The 13,012-nt window shown below is 51.8% G+C and overlaps 1 protein-coding gene across 3 annotated transcripts in view; it reads right to left on the bottom strand.

Moving 5' to 3' along the window:
* Positions 1-13,012, bottom strand: part of GGT7 (gamma-glutamyltransferase 7) — a 61,934-nt gene that overhangs the window by 18,422 nt on the left and 30,500 nt on the right. For all 3 annotated transcript variants that reach the window (XM_030533686.1, XM_030533684.1, XM_030533685.1), the window contains exon 9: positions 4,826-4,953. In XM_030533686.1, coding sequence (XP_030389546.1) covers positions 4,826-4,953 — 128 coding nt within the window. The remainder of the gene's footprint in view (positions 1-4,825; positions 4,954-13,012) is intronic.

Here is a 13,012-nt window from a genome sequence, read left to right as displayed (position 1 = left end):
GGTACAGACACGACAACCAAGGGACACAAGCTTTACATTGCAGGCAGCATTACATGAATGTGAGGTATACCCAACAATATTTGTACAGCTGATGGCCAAGGTGAAATGTACATACACACTATCTGACTCGTGCTAGCACACTCCCATGTAAACAGGTTTCAGAGTCTCCAACGAGAAACTGCAGAATTGGAATTAATTAGCAAACTGAACACCATTCAATTAGGCTTGAATAAAGACTGGGAGTGGATGGATCATTACACAAAGTAAAAACTATTTCCCCATGCTAATATTTCCCCTACTGTTACTCACACCTTCTTGTCAATTGTTGCAAATGAGCCATCCTGACTATCACTACAAAAGTTTTTTTCTCCTGCTGATAATAGCCCACCTTAATTGATTAGTCTCATTATAGTTGGTATGGCAATACCCATTTTTTCATTTTCTCAGTGTATATATATATTCCTACTGTCTTTTCCACTGCATGCATCTGATGAAGTGGGTTTTAGCCCACAAAAGCTTATGCCCAAATACATTTGTTAGTCTCTAAAGGTGCCACAAGTACTCCTTGCTCCCATGTAAGAAACACAACCATCAGTTCTATTACCTTCCCTCTACTTTCCAGCCAGTAATTACCACTTTCTGGAGCATTCATCACAACACCAAAAAATCATGCTGGATTCCCTTGAGACTCCTGCTGAGGGAGCTGCACATGCTCTTAATGCCCAATTCCACCAGCATCCCATTGCCACAAAACAGGAATTTGGGTTTTTTCTGCTACCCCTATTTTTAATTATATGTCACCCAGGTGGCTTGAATGGAAAATTTTAACCCCAGAACATTTAAAGGGCCAGCATTTTAAAAGCATGATGGAGACATGCATGGGTGGTGCATGATTCCTGCATTTGGGGAATCTGGGCATGAGCACTGTAAGTGCCCTACAAGTGTGTGTGTTGGAGACACTGGTGCCTGGACCATGGCCCCACCCCATTCTCCACTCTGAGGTTGTAGAACTGATGAATGTAATTGTTTTAATTGTTCTCTTTATTAATGTCACTTCATAAGTAATGTTTTATGAATGAAACAACATTCATTTATAAAACCAGTTAGCCCAATAACTGGCTAATTGACAATGAAGATGCTTGTTAAGAACCATAGCATTCAGCCAGCTGCCCTTATAAATTTCACTTTCAATCCAATTGCTTCTTAAATCACTGAAACTTGCTCTGTTTCAACATTGTAACTTCTGCTCGCTGTTTGCCATTCGTTATACTTGTCTACATTGTCGCTTTGTTCACTCTTTGTCATTCCTTACACTTGTCCATATTGCAACTCAAACTCCATTTTAAAACGCTCACTCCATTTTGTAAAAGCCTGCTGTAATCTCATTAGTTTAGTTTAAATGTGTGAATGGGGTATATATGGATGATGGAATCTGTCCTGTAAAAGGCTTGCCAACTACAAAAGCAGTTTCTCCTCCCTTGGTTTTCACACCTCAGCTGCTAGAAGAGGGCCTCATCCTCCCTGACTGAACTAACCTCGTTATCTCTAGCCTGCTTCTTGCTTACATATATACACCTGCCCCTGGAAATTTCCACTACATGCATCCAACGAAGTGGTTATTCACCCACGAAAGCTCATGCTCCAAAACGTCTGTTAGTCTATAAGGTGCCACAGGACTCTTTGCTGTCTGCAATTGATGGGTGATCAATCACACCGAACCCAGAGGCAGCATGACAGCAAAACCTAAAGACTCTGGATTCAAACTAAAAGCCTATAACAAAGATGGGTGAGATGAAAGACTTTGGGTAACGTTCTGCTGCCAACATGGAAGGGCAGACCCAGCCCTTCCTAGTGCCCGGCTTTCCTGGCCACTTAGCCGCCATGAGCTACGATCCCAAGCTGCGAAATCAAGGCACGGACTCAAGCTATGTTCAGGACTAGTAACTATACAGCTGCAGATCATCTGATGTGTGTGTATGGATGTGTATGTGTGTATATAGGTATTAGGTATTGGTCATAAATCAAACTGTGTTATAATAAATGTGGCATCTTTGCCTTAGCCCCCAAAACGATCCTGTGTAGTTTTGTTTGCATAACAAGGCCATCCCCAAGCTTGGCCTCCTCCCCCTGAGGCTCTGCCCATGCTCCACCCGCACTCCACCCCAGACTCTGCTCCCACTCAGCTCCCCAAGTCCCCCTGCATCTCTCCGCCCTCTCCCGCAAGGCCCCCCACCCTTTGCACCTCTCTGCCCCTCCCCCAAGGTTCCCTTGCCTACCGCTCTTTGGCAGGTGGGGAAGGCCTCGGGGGAGGGGCGGAGAGGTGCAAGTGCTGGGCGGGGGACAGGCCTTGGGGGAAGGGGCAGAGCGGGGGTGGGAAGAGGAGCAATGCAGGCAGGGCCATAGGGGAAGAGGATGACCTGGAGCGGGGCCTCAGAGCAGAGTATGAGCAAGGTTATATGGCCTGGGCACCCTTTCAGTGGCGGCGCTCCAAAGGTGTCCAGAGGGAGGTGCGCCACGTCCTGTTTGGGGAGGCTTAGCCTCCCCTGGCCTCTTATACCTGCCGCCCATGGAGACAGGGCATCTTCATGAACACAGAAGCTTGCCAGGTGGGCCAAGCTTTCACACATGGGCAAAGAAGATGTACCACCAAGAGCCAACTTATCCACCCACGTTTGAAAAAACAGCCCTGTGTGTTTAGCTCGATAAGCTGGTTTCAATTAACTACAGAAAGAAGGGAGAAGTGTTAGCCCAGAGCTAGTGTACATGCACATTTTGTTCCCTTCCAAAACTGTTGTGATTTGACTCAGGTTGATTGGCAGCTTCTTAGGATCAGGACAGCTTTATGATCCATTGCCAAAGGCAGAGTTACAAGAACAAACGTGCTTTTCAGTCAAACAGGCAGGGGACAAAGACAATTTACTGGGAGATTTCAGCTTTAAGTTGGTGTTGCTTTCATTCCAGGTTCAAGTCATTGCTTAATCCTTTAGATTTATAGCCCAAATGTCTATTATGTTTTGTCATGTGTGGTGCATAAACAATTCCTCTTTATGAGTCGTAATTTATCTTCCGATGTACAATAAAAAAAAAATTACTGTTAGAAAACTGCTGCTTTCCACTAGTCAAGACACTATGGGAGGGATTTTCCTTTGTGCGAGCGAGTTAGCAGCCAAGGACAAGGGTTGTAAAAGCCCCGTAGGTGCCCAAAGAAGAATTCCTCCATCTCCTCCAGAACAGGCAGGACACAGGACAGCTAAGGCCCAGCCAGCAAGCCTTGCTTAAAGGTACTTTTCCTTCTGCTGCGCCTCGCCTGCACCTTCTGTGTTGCATTTCCAGTGGGTAGAGCACAGAATCTCAGCCAACAGCTTAGCAATGTTGCAATTTGCTTTAAGGCCCCAATTCAAAAAGCCTCCCTGAGTGCGTTGTAGATGGTTACCAACATACCTATGCACACAGATCAGATAGTTAGGTGTGTATGCAGCTGCATACGAATCTGCAGTTGTTTCCAGGGGCAAACTGCAGGCATAAAAAGGGAGATCAACAGTACTGGCAACCCCAAGCACTCAAAAAACATGACTCAGGCCGCCAAAATCAGGAGATTGGCTTAAAAAACATGAGATTTAAAAAATAATAAATGTTGGTTCTTTTTATTTGCGTTCTGGTTTGGTGTTGATGGGGTGCACTTAGGTCACATTTTCAGGCTTTTCTCCACAAGTATGAGGGCTAGAATTAATTTTAAAAAAATGAAAGCTGAGGCTCTCAAATAATCACGTGACTCCAGAACCTGGGGCTTTAAGGAAAAATAAACCCACACCAAATATTGCTAAACTCATAATAAAATTGCAAGAGTTGGTACCACTGGAACAAATTCAGGCCCCTTTAAAAATCAGGCCCCAAAATGTCTTTACATAGCTACCAACATCAGAACAGCTGTGTTTTAAAGGTTGACGGCATAGCCTTAAAAAAGATTTTTTTTAAATCACCCACTGTCATGTTCACAAAGTTACTTCTCTGACTATAGCTGCACTTTGAATATTATCTATTTACATCAGCTTATTTTACTCCAAATGCCTGTTACTTCTCTGGTTACTGCTTCCTCCTCAAGGCACTGAGTTTGGATGCAAACCCCATTTACACCCTGTCTTAAAAGCCAAATGTTTCAGACCCTGCTCAAGACTTACACAGGTCAAATGGGAGTTTGGGCTAATGAGTCTAGATGAAGGACTGCAGAATTTGGTACCTAGGGCTTAAATAATAAGGAGGGCCCTTTGCAAGGTGATGAATTCCATCCTGTATGGGTATCTATCTACACAGTGCTCACTAAAACTCCCAAAGTTCTATCCAGCACACACTGGGCTCACTATAAAACCTGGGAAGGACTCAACAGAGCAGGCTTTTGTCTGGACTTCCAAATCCCAGTCACAAACATGAAGCATCTGCCCACAAGCTATAACACCCCCATCCCCTAACAGTCCTCTGTTAAAGTCAATAACTAAGTGACTTGTTACACTGATCTAACAATGAGGAAATAGAACTGTCCTCAGCTGTGGCAATGACTGCATACAGGAAATAAACGGCAATACAGCTGTTCCTTTGCAAAGTTTTGTTCAAGCAAAAGGGGTTCAGATAATCAAGAGACTCAGGAGTACCCTACAGTACCTGCATACGTCTAGTACAACAGCGAAGTCCAGATTTAAATCTTAGCAGGCTGTTTTCCCATTAACCCCAGTGGGAGTTTCCTGTGTAAATTCTCTGCACAATATTTAGGGAAATAAAGCCCTTTTACATCAACACAGAAAACTCAGCCAAGTGGTTAGCCCAGTCTTACCTCTGCTATCCAATGGAGGGTATTTTCCCTGGTTACCTGGCTTGTGATATTAAAGCCTTCCAGGATATTTAGAGCTGTGATCAGTGCAGGACCCACATGTGGAGGTGGAGGGCTGAGAACGAGGTGACCTGTCAAGGTGAGAGGAGAGGAATACAGCTATTCACATTAGAAGCTGCTTGTCAAGGTTTTATAGGACTATTCTATCTTTAACACTTTACTGTGAGCTGTCATCCGAGGAAAGGAAAACAATCATTTCAAATGTGGGAAGTTAATTATAGGATATTTGAAAAAGATTTCTTAAAAGACAGGCGTCACAGGTGTCCCTGTGAGTAGACCATTCCCAGCTCCCCCGTGTCAGAGCAAGCGAGCCCAGCTGAGATAGAGAGGACAGAGCTACACCTGAGCTCTGAAGGACAGTCAGAGGGTAGGAAGAGGAGGAGTGACTGAGGCAGGTTGTGCCTGGGGAGAGGAATCACGGAGGAGTGGCGTTAACTCTGGTGGTGGGTTCCTGGGGAGGTAGCCTTGGGGCTGGTGTTCCAGAAAGGAAACTGAGCTAGCAGAGTGAGGCAGGGGGCTGCAGAGTCATCACTTGGCCACCAGGGGGTACTTGGCCACCCAATTGCAATAGGATAATGGCCCATTTTTCTACTTTTTGATTATAAAGAAGACCTGGAAGGCTTTTTTCCTGCTTGTTTCTTACATTAGAAATTCAAATCTCGCCTATGTCCGAATGAGCAGAAAAAGAAGAAAGGGTTATTTGTTAAAGATTCAACACCTTTCCCCTGCAATTAAAGGATGAGGAAGTTAAGGGATGTGTGGCTCCTCCAAGAAAGACCTCCAGCAAAACAGAATGACCAGTTTTCACAGTTCTGTTATTTTTATGGTAAAAGAAAAACCAGGGGAAAAAATTACTCTTAGGCCTTCTCTATCCACCGTAAAAAGACTTAAAAAGGGCATAACCCCATATTTTTCCCCTTTGCAGACCACCTTTAAGGGCCATTTGAAAGCTGTACAAAACTCCTGGGCTATGACATGGCCTGGCTTACATCAGGTTACAATATGGCATCAACACATTGTCAAGATGTGGCTCTGTGTGATGATGTTACATCAAAATATCAACACTTGTTTTCACAAGTCCCAAAGCTATCTGAGGGCTTGCCAATATCTCACAAGTGAGGATCAGAGAATATAGGCTTGTTCTGTCAAGGAAAACATGATCCTGTGTCAAATGTTGGAAGCATTTTAAGTTACTGTGAGATGCATCACAGTCACCAGTTTGCAGCAGGAAGGTGACAGGGACAGTCTTAATGACATAGGCGGATCTGTACCCTGCAGACACAAGCCAGTACTTTGACAGAGGTCACAGCTTAGTGGCTATGCTGCCTCACACTCACTTCTCCCCTGGCTTTGGGGGGTGTCACAGAGTGTGGGGGAGTCCGGCCCTGCACCCCTCTTTCTGGGACCCACAGTGACTCTTAGCCAGCCCGTAAAACAGAAGGTTTATTGGACAACAGCAACACAGGTTACAGCAGAGCTTGCAGGCACAGTCAGGACCCCTCCATTGAGTCCTTCTGGGCTTTCAGGGTGCTTGGATCCTAGCTAGGATACCCTGAATTCCGCCCACACAGCCCCAAGCCCAAACTCCAAACTGCTTCCCTCCTGCCACTCCCTTCCTTTTGTTCCCCCTTCCTGGGGAAAGGTGTTGACCTTTCCCCTCCCTTACCTAGCTCAGGTTACAGCTCCGGTGTGGTCCATCCCCTAAAATCCTCCCCTGCTATCCCATTCCCCACACAGACAGTCCCTACTCCATCACATCTCTCCCCCCTTCGAGACTGAACTGAGCGGGATCACTCTGCCCAGTGACCTGGGGAAGTTCAGGGCCCCCTCTCTGGGACAACGCGTCCGCAATTAGGTTGGCACTTCCCTTCACATGGACCACGTCCATGTCATAGTCCTGCAGGAGCAGGCTCCACCTCAGGAGCTTGGCATTGGCTCCTTTCATCTGGTGCAGCCAGGTCAGGGGAGAGTGGTCGGTGTACACGGTGAAGTGTCGCCCAAAGAGATATGGCTCTAGCTTCTTAAGGGCCCACACCATGGCCAGGCATTCCTTCTTGATGGCCGCGTAGTTTTGCTTCTGGGGTAGCAGCTTTTTACTCAGGTACACGATGGGGTGTCTCTCCCCCTTTTCATCCTTCTGCATTAACACTGCCCCCAGTCCCGTGTCTGAGGCGTTGGTGAATACCATAAAGGGTTTGTCAAAATCTGGGTTTGCCAGAACTGGGCCACTAACCAGAGCCTTCTTCAGTGCCCAGAAAGCCTCCTGGCACTGCTCAGTCCAGATCACCTTGTCTGGCTTCCCCTTTTTGCACAGTTCGGTGATGGGGCCAACTATGGCACTAAAGTGGGGCACGAACCTTCGATAGTACCCCGCCATCCCAATAAAAGCTTGGATTTGCTTTTTGGTTTGGGGAGCAGGCCAGTCTCTGATCACCTCCACCTTGGCTGGTTCCGGCTTCAGGCAGCCGCTCCCCACCCGATGGCCCAGGTAAGATACTTCAGCCATTCCCACCTTACACTTCTCAGCCTTTACGGTTAACCCAGCCTTTCGGAGTCGGTCCAGGACTTGTTTAACCTGGGACATGTGGTCCTCCCAGGTCTGGCTGAAGACGCAGATGTTGTCAATATACACCACGGCAAAACTCTCCATCCCCCTCAGTAGCTGATCCACCAGGCGCTGGAAGATGGCCGGCGCTCCCTTGAGGCCGAAGGGCAGGGTCAGAAACTCGTAGAGCCCCAGAGGGGTGATAAAGGCCGATTTCAGCCTGGCATCTGCATCCAGCGGCACTTGCCAGTAGCCCTTTGTAAGATCCATAGTGGTGAGGTACCGAGCACCTCTCAGCTTGTCTAGGAGCTCGTCAGACCTGGGCATGGGGTAGGCATCAGATACGGTAATGGCACTGAGCTTTCGATAGTCCACACAGAACCGGATTGACCCATCCTTCTTGGGGACCAGCACCACTGGCGAGGCCCAAGGGCTGGAAGACAGTTGGACCACACCCAAAGCCAGCATGTTCCTGACCTCTCTTTCAAGATCCTGGGCAGTTTTACCAGTGACCCGAAAACGGGAGCATCTTATAGGGGGATGTGACCCGGTCTCCACCTGGCGGACAGTCAAATTAGTGTGTCCAGGCTGGTTGGAAAACAGCTGTTGGTATAGATGCAGCACCCCTCTGATCTCAGCGTGCTGGCCCGGGGTCAGCTGATCAGAGAGAGGAATCGCCTCCAGGGGGGAACCAGCTTTTGTCCCAGGGAATAGATCCACTAATGGGTCATTTCCCTGCCCCTCCCAATGTCCACACACAGCCAACACCACATTCCCCCTGTCATAGTATGGTTTCATCATGTTCACATGATACACCCAACGGTGATGTGCCCGGTTTGACAGCTCCACCACATAGTTTACCTCATTTAGGGTATGTCTACATCTAAAATTTTGCAGCGCTGGTTGTTACAGCTGTATTAGTACAGCTGTATAGGGCCAGCGCTGCAGAGTGGCCACACTTACAGCAACCAGCGCTGCAAGTGGTGTTAGATGTGGCCACACTGCAGCGCTGTTGGGCGGCTTCAAGGGGGGTTCGGGGAACGCGAGAGCAAACCGGGGAAGGAGACCAGCTTCGCCGCGGTTTGCTCTCGCGTTCCCCGAACCTCCCTGCAAACCGCAGGGAAGAAGACCTGCTTGCACGGAGGTTCGGGGAACGCGAGAGCAAACCGGGGAAGGAGACCAGCTTTGCCGCGGTTTGCTCTCGCGTTCCCCGAACCCCCCTGTAAACCGCAGGGAAGGAGACCTGCTTGCACGGAGGTTCGGGGAACGCGAGAGCAAACCGGGGAAGGAGACCAGCTTTGCCACGGTTTGCTCTCGCGTTCCCCGAACCTCCCTGCAAACCGCAGGGAAGGAGACCTGCTTGCACAGGGGTTCGGGGAACGCGAGAGCAAACCGGGGAAGGAGACCAGCTTCGCCGCGGTTTGCTCTCGCGTTCCCCGAACCACTCTGCAAACCGCAGGGAAGGAGACCTGCTTGTTCGGGGAACGCGAGAGCAAACCAGGGAAGGAGACCAGCTTCGCCGCGGTTTGCTCTCGCGTTCCCCGAACTACCCTGCAAACCGCAGGGAAGGAGACCTGCTTGCTCGGGGTTCGGGGAACGCGAGAGCAAACCGGGGAAGGAGACCAGCTTGATTACCAGAGGCTTCCTCAGGTATGCTGGGATACCTGCTTATTCCACGGAGGTCAAGAAAAGCGCTGGTAAGTGTCTACACTTGATTACCAGCGCTGGATCCTCTACACCCGAGACAAAACGGGAGTACGGCCAGCGCTGCAAACAGGGAGTTGCAGCGCTGGTGATGCCCTGCAGATGTGTACACCTCCTAAGTTGCAGCGCTGTAACCCCCTCACCAGCGCTGCAACTTTGTGATGTAGACAAGCCCTTAGTTGCTTGATAACCTTGAAGGGCCCTTCCCAGGAGGCCTGGAGTTTGTTTCTCCTCACGGGGATGAGAACCATCACCTGATCCCCGGTGGCGAAGGCACGGGCCCGTGCCGTGCGGTCATACCAGACCTTCTGCCTCCTCTGGGCTCGGGCCAGATTCTCCCTGGCCAGGCCCATGAGCTCGGCCAGTCTTTCCCGGAAGGTCAGGACACACTCCACCACTGACTCTCCCTCGGGAGTGGCCTTCCCCTCCCATTCGTCCCTCATCAGGTCTAGGGGCCCCCTTACCCGCCTTCCATACAACAGTTCGAAAGGTGAAAACCCGGTAGATTCCTGGGGTACCTCCCTGTACGTGAACAGCAAGTGAGGTAAGTACTTGTCCCAATCCTGTGGGTGCTGGTTCATAAATGTTTTTAGCATCATCTTCAGCGTCCCGTTGAACCTTTCCACCAGCCCATTGGACTGGGGGTGATACGCTGAGGCCCAGTTGTGCTGGACCCCACATTTCTGCCATAAGGACCGGAGCATGGCTGACATGAAGTTGGACCCCTGATCCGTTAAGACCTCCTAGGGGAACCCCACCCGGCTGAAAATTGTCAGCAGCGCATCTGCCACTGTGTCTGCTTCGATAGAGGACAAGACCACCGCCTCGGGATAGCGAGTGGCAAAATTCACCACCACCAGGATGTATTTCTTCCCTGACCGGGTCGTCTTGCTGAGGGGTCCCACTATGTCCACGGCCACCTTCTGGAAAGGTTCTTCTATGATGGGTAAAGGCCTCAAAGCCGCTTTCCCCTTGTCCCGGGCCTTCCCCACCCTCTGGCAGGGGTCACAGGATTGGCAGTACTGTCGGACCTGGGTAAAGACCCCAGGCCAGTAAAAGTTCTGTAGCAGCCTCTGCCTGGTGCGCCGGATTCCCTGGTGCCCTGCGAGAGGGATGTCATGGGCCAGGTACAGCAGCTTGTGGCGAAACTTCTGGGGGACCACCAGCTGCCTCCTGATCCCCCATGACTCTACTTCCCCTGGGGGAGCCCATTCTCGGTACAGGAACCCCTTCTCCCACAGGAACCTCTCCTTGCAACCTCTCCTCATGGTCTTTACCGCACTAAGGTCAGCCCGGTCCCTGTGCTTCCACAAGGAGGGATCTTTCTGCAACTCGGCCTGGAACTCCGCAGCTGGAACAGGGATGGGGACCGGCTCTCTCTTGCTGGCTGGGTCTGAGGCTGCAGACTCTCTGAACCGTGCCCCTGGGCGTTCCCTGCTCCCTGGGTTAGGGTCCTGCACCTCGGGTCGAGTACCTTCCCCGTTGTCGGGGTGCAGTGCCCTTTGCTGACTCTGACGAGTCACGACCAGGACACTCTGAGTGTTACTAGGCCAGTCCTTGAGGTCCCCTCCCATCAACACGTCCGTGGGCAAATATCGGTGTACCCCCACATCCTTGGGGCCCTCCTTGGCCCCCCACTTCAGGTGTACCCTTGCCACGGGCACCTTGAATGGGGTCCCGCCCATGCCCATCAGGGTCAGGTAGGTGTCGGGCACCATCCGATCTGAGGCCACCACCTCGGGCCGGGCCAGTGTCACCTCTGCGCCCGTGTCCCAGTACCCAGTGACCTTCCTCCCATCTACCTCCACGGAAACAATGCACTTTTTCTGGAGGGGCAGCCCCGCGCCCACCCGGTAAACCAAAAACCCGGAGCCTGGAGCATCCACAGGTGGTATGTTGCCAGCCCCCCTTTCCTGGGAATATAGCCCCTCCTCCGATTGGGTTTTTACCCAGTCCACCCTCCGCAGGTTGGGTCTGCTTGTTCTGTCCCTGATCTTGGGGCACTGGGCCCGTATGTGGCCTCGCTGGCCACAGCAATAGCAGCCCATGTCTCGTGGGTCCCCTTGAGTGGGTTGGAGGGACCTGACGCTGGATATTCCCCTTTTGGGGGGGTTCTCCATAGGCCCCCGCTGGGAGGTCCCATGATGACTCTCTCTCTGCGTTGAGGCAGGCCTGCTCCTTCGAGACTCCTCCCTGCCATCCCCTGCCCGACTGTCCACAAATTGGTCGGCCAGCTGGCCTGCGTGCTGCGGGTTCTCCAGCTTCTGGTCCATCAACCACAGCCTCAAGTCGGATGGGCACTGCTCGTACAGGTGCTCCAGTATGAATAGGTCAAGCAGGTCCTCTTTAGTTTGGGCCCCAGCTGTCCACTTGCGGGCATACCCCTGCGCCCGGTTGACTAGTTGTAGGTATGTGACCTCACGGGTTTTACGCTGGCTCCGGGACTTTTTCCGGTACATCTCAGGAGTCAGCCCAAACTCGCGGAGCAGGGCCTGTTTGAACAGTTCATAGTCCCCTGCCTCTGCCCCTTTCAGTCGGCTGTACACCTCCACGGCTGTGGAGTCCAGTAAGGGGTGAGAACTGCGATCCTGTCTGCAGGATCAACCCTGTGCAGCTCACAGGCATTCTCAAAGGCCATCAGGAAGGTATCTATGTCCTCCCCCTCCTTACGCCAGGGCAGCAAATGCTTATCAAAGTTCTTTGTAGGCTTGGGTCCCCCCTCACTCACCGCAGCCAGGGCCTCACTGCTCCTCAGCTGGGCCAGGTCCAGCTCATGTTTACGCTGTTTCTCCTTCTCCTCCCGCTCATGCTTATGCTGGTTCTCCTCATGTTTACGCTGGTTCACCTTCTCCTCCAGCTCTCGCCTCTTTAACTCGAGCTCCTCCCGTTTCAGCTCCCTTTCATATTCCAGCCGCATCCGCTCCACGGATGCCGAGTGTCGCCGGGAGGATCCCCTGCTGGGGGGTGAGCTTCGCCTGGAGGCTCCCCTGCTGGCCGGGGGGGTCACGGTGACCTCGGTATTCACTGGGCTCCTCCTCGCCCTTCCCCTAGGCCTAGGAAGGGGGGGTCTTGGGAAGCCCTCGCCCACCGGCTGATCACTCCCAGCGGGGACAGACACTGGTGCCTGTGCTGCATCTGCCCGGCTGCTTCCCTCAGAGACAGGGCTCCGTTCATTCATGCAGTCTCCCTGTTCCAGCTGGGCAATCAGCTGGTCCTTGCTGAGCCTCCCCGGGCGCAGCCCCCTCTGCTTGCACAGCTCCAGCAGGTCGCACTTGCGGAGCTTGGCATACATCTTCCTGCTGGGCACTCACAGGCCGGGGTGCTCGCCACTCCCCACGGTTTCCAGGGGGACCCCTAGTGCACCAGCCCTTCTTGAGGTCACCACCTCTCTGCCAGGGTCGAGCTGTAGACTCCTCCGCCCCTGGGACTGCTCGCTGCAATCCCCCAGGGGACCCTGTTACTGCAAAGTCCTTCTCACTGGGCACACACTCCCAGGGGTTAACCACCCCTTTGTTTTACTGCTCCCCAGTCACTTACTACAGGAAGCGTTGTCCATGGGGTGCGGTATCTCCCGCCGCTGCCACCAGTTGTCACGGAGTGTGGGGGAGTCCGGCCCTGCACCCCTCTTCCTGGGACCCACAGTGACTCTTAGCCAGCCCGTAAAACAGAAGGTTTATTGGACAACAGGAACACAGGTTACAGCAGAGCTTGCAGGCACAGTCAGGACCCCTCCATCGAGTCCTTCTGGGCTTTCAGGGTGCTTGGATCCTAGCTAGGATACCCTAAATTCCGCCCACACAGCCCCAAGCCCAAACTCCAAACTGCTTCCCTCCTGCCACTCCCTTCCTTTTGTTCCCCCTTCCTGGGGAAAGGTGTTGACC

This window comes from Gopherus evgoodei, chromosome 14, assembly GCF_007399415.2.
Source record: "Gopherus evgoodei ecotype Sinaloan lineage chromosome 14, rGopEvg1_v1.p, whole genome shotgun sequence".
Lineage (NCBI taxonomy): Eukaryota > Metazoa > Chordata > Testudines > Testudinidae > Gopherus > Gopherus evgoodei.
This window is presented reverse-complemented; position numbering and strand designations above follow the sequence as displayed.